Source organism: Penaeus japonicus, unplaced genomic scaffold (genome assembly GCF_977035675.1).
Source record: "Penaeus japonicus unplaced genomic scaffold, GWHDUDI00000001_assembly GWHDUDI00000024, whole genome shotgun sequence".
NCBI lineage: Eukaryota > Metazoa > Arthropoda > Malacostraca > Decapoda > Penaeidae > Penaeus > Penaeus japonicus.
Window position 1 is genome coordinate 12,185,130 of NW_028234426.1, and position 4,240 is coordinate 12,189,369.

At 35.9% G+C, this 4,240-nt stretch overlaps 1 protein-coding gene across 1 annotated transcript in view; it reads right to left on the reverse strand.

The window, feature by feature from the left end:
- LOC122262574 (UDP-glucuronosyltransferase 2C1) overlaps positions 1-271 on the reverse strand; it is a gene marked incomplete at its 5' end in the record, with an annotated part of 14,396 nt that extends 14,125 nt beyond the window's left edge. Inside the window, 1 exon segment of the mRNA XM_043030597.2 lies at positions 193-271. Within this exon segment, the coding sequence (XP_042886531.2) occupies positions 193-271 (79 nt within the window).
- Positions 272-4,240: the final 3,969 nt, after the last annotated feature.

Below are 4,240 nucleotides of genomic sequence, written 5' to 3' on the forward strand. Positions count from 1 at the left end.
CGAAAATAACAACGATGATAATAAAATGACAATGACAATGATAACAAAAAAATAAATAAGGATATTACTAACGATAATAATCAAGATAATGCTAATAATAACATAAAAAAAACAAGAAAAAGACATCCCACATGACACATCAAATGACAGCGGACACCGAGGGCTTGCATGTGCTTGCGTGCTCTGTCATACCTGCCACATATGCCGCGGTCTCTCCCACAACATGGTGGTGGGGGGGTGGAAGGTTCCATCCTGGTTCATGTACGGGTACCTGAGGGAGGAGAGTGGTTCGAGTGAGAACTAGTGGTGGGAGGGAGATGGTAGTGATAATATTAGTGGTAGTTAGAGATGTCATTAGATATTCATGATTACGGGAGCTCGGATTTTCCTGTGGGAGGGAGGGAGGGGGGGAGGGAGGGGTATGCACGTCTTCTAAGATTTTTCAAAATGTTTCGAAAATGTTCTTTTTTATCGTGTAAATTTGATTAACGACTGGTTGTAAAATCTATTAAAATATATGGCTATGTTTGGTTGCTTGGTTAAAAGTAAACTTGCAGAGCTGCTTCATAGCTACTTAAGGTAATAGATAAATAACTTACCGTACTAGACTTAGCGACGTGCATGATGGTAATGAATATAGTCATGATGATGATAATGATAATAGCGATTATCATGATGACTCTAATGTTTTACTAATGATAATGATGATGGCAATAATAATATTGATGGTGACAATGATGATAATGGGGGGGGGGGGGGGGGGGGGGGGAATGGACGCCACAAATCATGATGATAATAACAATAAGATCATAATATATATGTATAAATAATAACATTATATATCTATATATATATATATATATATATATATATGTCTATTAAATAAAATGTATATATATATCATATATATAAATATAAAATATATATATATAATATATATATATAAATATATATATGTTATGATATTATACATATAATATATAATATATATATATATATATATATATAATAAAATATATAATATATGATAATACATATATTTATATAAACATAATATATATTAATATTATATAATATAAATATATATATTAAAGTATATATAAAAATAAATAATATATATAATATATATCTAAAAATTAAAATATATATATATATATATATATATATATATATATATATATATATAATAGTAATAATGATAATGATTATGATAATGGTAATAGTAATAATAATAATGATGATGATAATGATAATTATAACAATGAAAATGATGAATATCATAATGACGTTGATAATGATAATAAAAATGACAATATATGAATGATGTTAACGATAATAAGAATAATGATAATAATCATAATTGTAATAATGGTAATATTTTTAAATACATTATAACCATTGTTATCATTATCATAATCGTAATCCTTATGTCTTATATCACAAACAATGTAACATTACCGATGACCATGAATTCAACCAAAGCCATCATCCATAAGAAGAGAGATAATGATCAGTTTATATCTACATTCAATATTTGATTCACGAAAAAAAAATGCATGCGATATCAATGAAATATATGTCGTTTTTTACACACGTAGATAATTCCCGTGTCCCATTCAATTAAATATATGTCGTTTTTTACACACGTAGATAATTCCCGTGTCCTATGCATAGGGAATTTTTGACATATTGCGCTCTGATTGCAGAACAGTTTGAGTTTCATTAAGAGAACGGTGCTTACGCCTTCTGTCAGCCCTTGGAATTTTAGCAACACAAACCACAAAACATATTAATTGAGGTAACTGTTCCAATTTGTCGAGGCTGCTTGTGTTTGCCATAAGTAACGCTTATGCAAATAGAAAACCATTACTTTTGTGTTTTTTTCCCCGAAAAAGTTTCGAATATTAGAAAGCGTAGACAGTACGGGTTGCTGTACTCCATCATGCACATGACAGCTCGTTTTTTCTCACGTAGTGCGCCTCGAAACTATGTGAATTGCTGGTCTCGTGCTTACTAATCCACAAAGGTGCATGACTGTTTTCATTTTCTGTTTTTTTTTTTTTTTTTTTTTTTTTTTCTTAGGTACATTCGTCACCTCAAACCGCTCGCCACGTGTTATTTCGCTGCCCACAGAATCATAAATAAGAACCTCCAGTTAAGTTCTCATTACTTGTTTTCTCTCGAGCGTGCTTCGCCGTGCCACGTACTTGTGCCTCGTGCATGTGACAAACTCCGTGTACTAAGGTTTCCCATGCGTCCGACCGTCCGTTCAGCAGGTGTGGCGACGGCGTGTCATTGACCGGCAAACCGCTGTGCTGACGGGCGGTTCACGTCTTTTTTTTTGGTGTACTTTGCCTTTAGCCGAATTACGCACCCTTTAAGTCCTGTGATGACGTTGAACGGTATGCCTATATTTCTGTTTGGTTTCGTCGGCATATATATCATAATTGGTGTGGTTTCATTCATACCTGACTGTGTTTGTTAATGGTTGCTGATGATTATTCAGTTATATATTTATTTAGATTCCATATGCGCGTATGTGATTCCTTAATACTTACGTCATTTAAAAGTTTTTTTTATATATATACTTATTAAATTTAATTAAATTATATATTATAATATTTCATTTATATTTATTTAATATTGTTATTTATTTTTATTAATTTTTATTTATATATATTAATTATGTTATTTATTATATATTTGCGTAAGAGTTTTGTGCGTTATGATAGGCAGACAGATAGATTATTATTAAACTTATATATTTTAATTATTTTATATTTAATATATTTAATATTTTAATATTATCTTAAAATAAAAAATTTAATTTTATTTATATTTTAATAATTATTTTTGTAATATATCCTGTTATAACTGTATTCCCCCTCACAACGCAAATACGTAAAAACTCTCGCATTTTCTGAAATATTACATCCATTTTCTTGCCGTAATTCATAATAAGTAAGTCTCTCACGCCCATTCGCCTCATATTATCTCCTCATTCACCTCACTAACCTCTCATACTTACCGTCATTTTTTTAACGTCATTGTACATGTCGGTTCATTACATACATGTTTCCTCATTTCCTGTACGCACCTCACTCCTTCACTCTCTCTCTCTCTCTCTTTCTATCTATCTATCTATCTCTATTTCTCTCTCTTTCTCTCTCTCTTTCTCTCTCTCTCTCTCTATCTATCTATCTATCAATCTATCTATTTACCTCTATCTCTCTCTCTCTTTCTCTCATTCTCTCTCTCTCTCTCTCTCTCTCTCTCTCTCTCTCTCTCTCTCGTTTTCTCTCTCTCTCTCTCTCTCTCTCTCTCTCTCTTGCTCCTCTCTCCCTCTCTCTCTCTCTCTCTCTCTCTCTCTCTCTCTCTCGCTCCTCTCTCGCTTTCTCTCTCTCTCTCTCTCTGTCTGTCTGCCTGTGTCCTCGTATCTCATGAACCAACTCTTACAGCCTCACAACAACAGACTCCGCCCTGCGTACCACACCCTTTGAAAGGCCGGGCCTAAATATTATGAGAATAGAAAGGTGCGCATATTGAGAATGAGTCCACAGGAAGTCGTATTTGCCTACATGAAATTATGCGTTTATGACCTCATTATGCGTAGACATCATGAAGGAGAGAGGGTGGATATGCAAAGGTATGTGTGTGTGTGACGTACTTCATGTGCCGCCGCTCGGCAACTTGTTGGTCACCACGTGGTATTTTTCATCGTGCCCACGCGGAGGAGGAAGATGTAGGCCAGGAACCTATTCTTAGCTGACCGGGCTGGTCAGCGTATAAAGATGACCTGGTTTGCCTTCGTTCTCTAGACGCTAGGTAGCGCAGTAGTAAGCGTGTCGACCTTCTAACCCCGTGGTCAGAAGACTGAGCCTCGTCCAAGCTCGTGCGTTTCCACTGTCGCCTGGCGGTCACCACCGTGCCTGGGCAGCACGGTGGGTAAGGACCAAGCTCAGGTCGAGTTGGCACATTCTCTCACGATTCAGCACACGCTGACACAGGCGGGCTCGCCTCAGTGCATATAAGCCCAGCGATACTCTAGCTTATCCTTATCTTATCTTCATTCTCCACTCTTCGCTCGCTCTCTGTCCACCACTCGACTCCCACTCTCTCTCCGCCCGGCGAGCGGGTGGCGCCGTTACCCTTGTGTGACCCAGCTGCTTGTCTCACTCTTGTGACTTCACCTCAGAAACAGGCCTGCCTAGCGAAACGTCCAACAAACCACTCGCTAAAA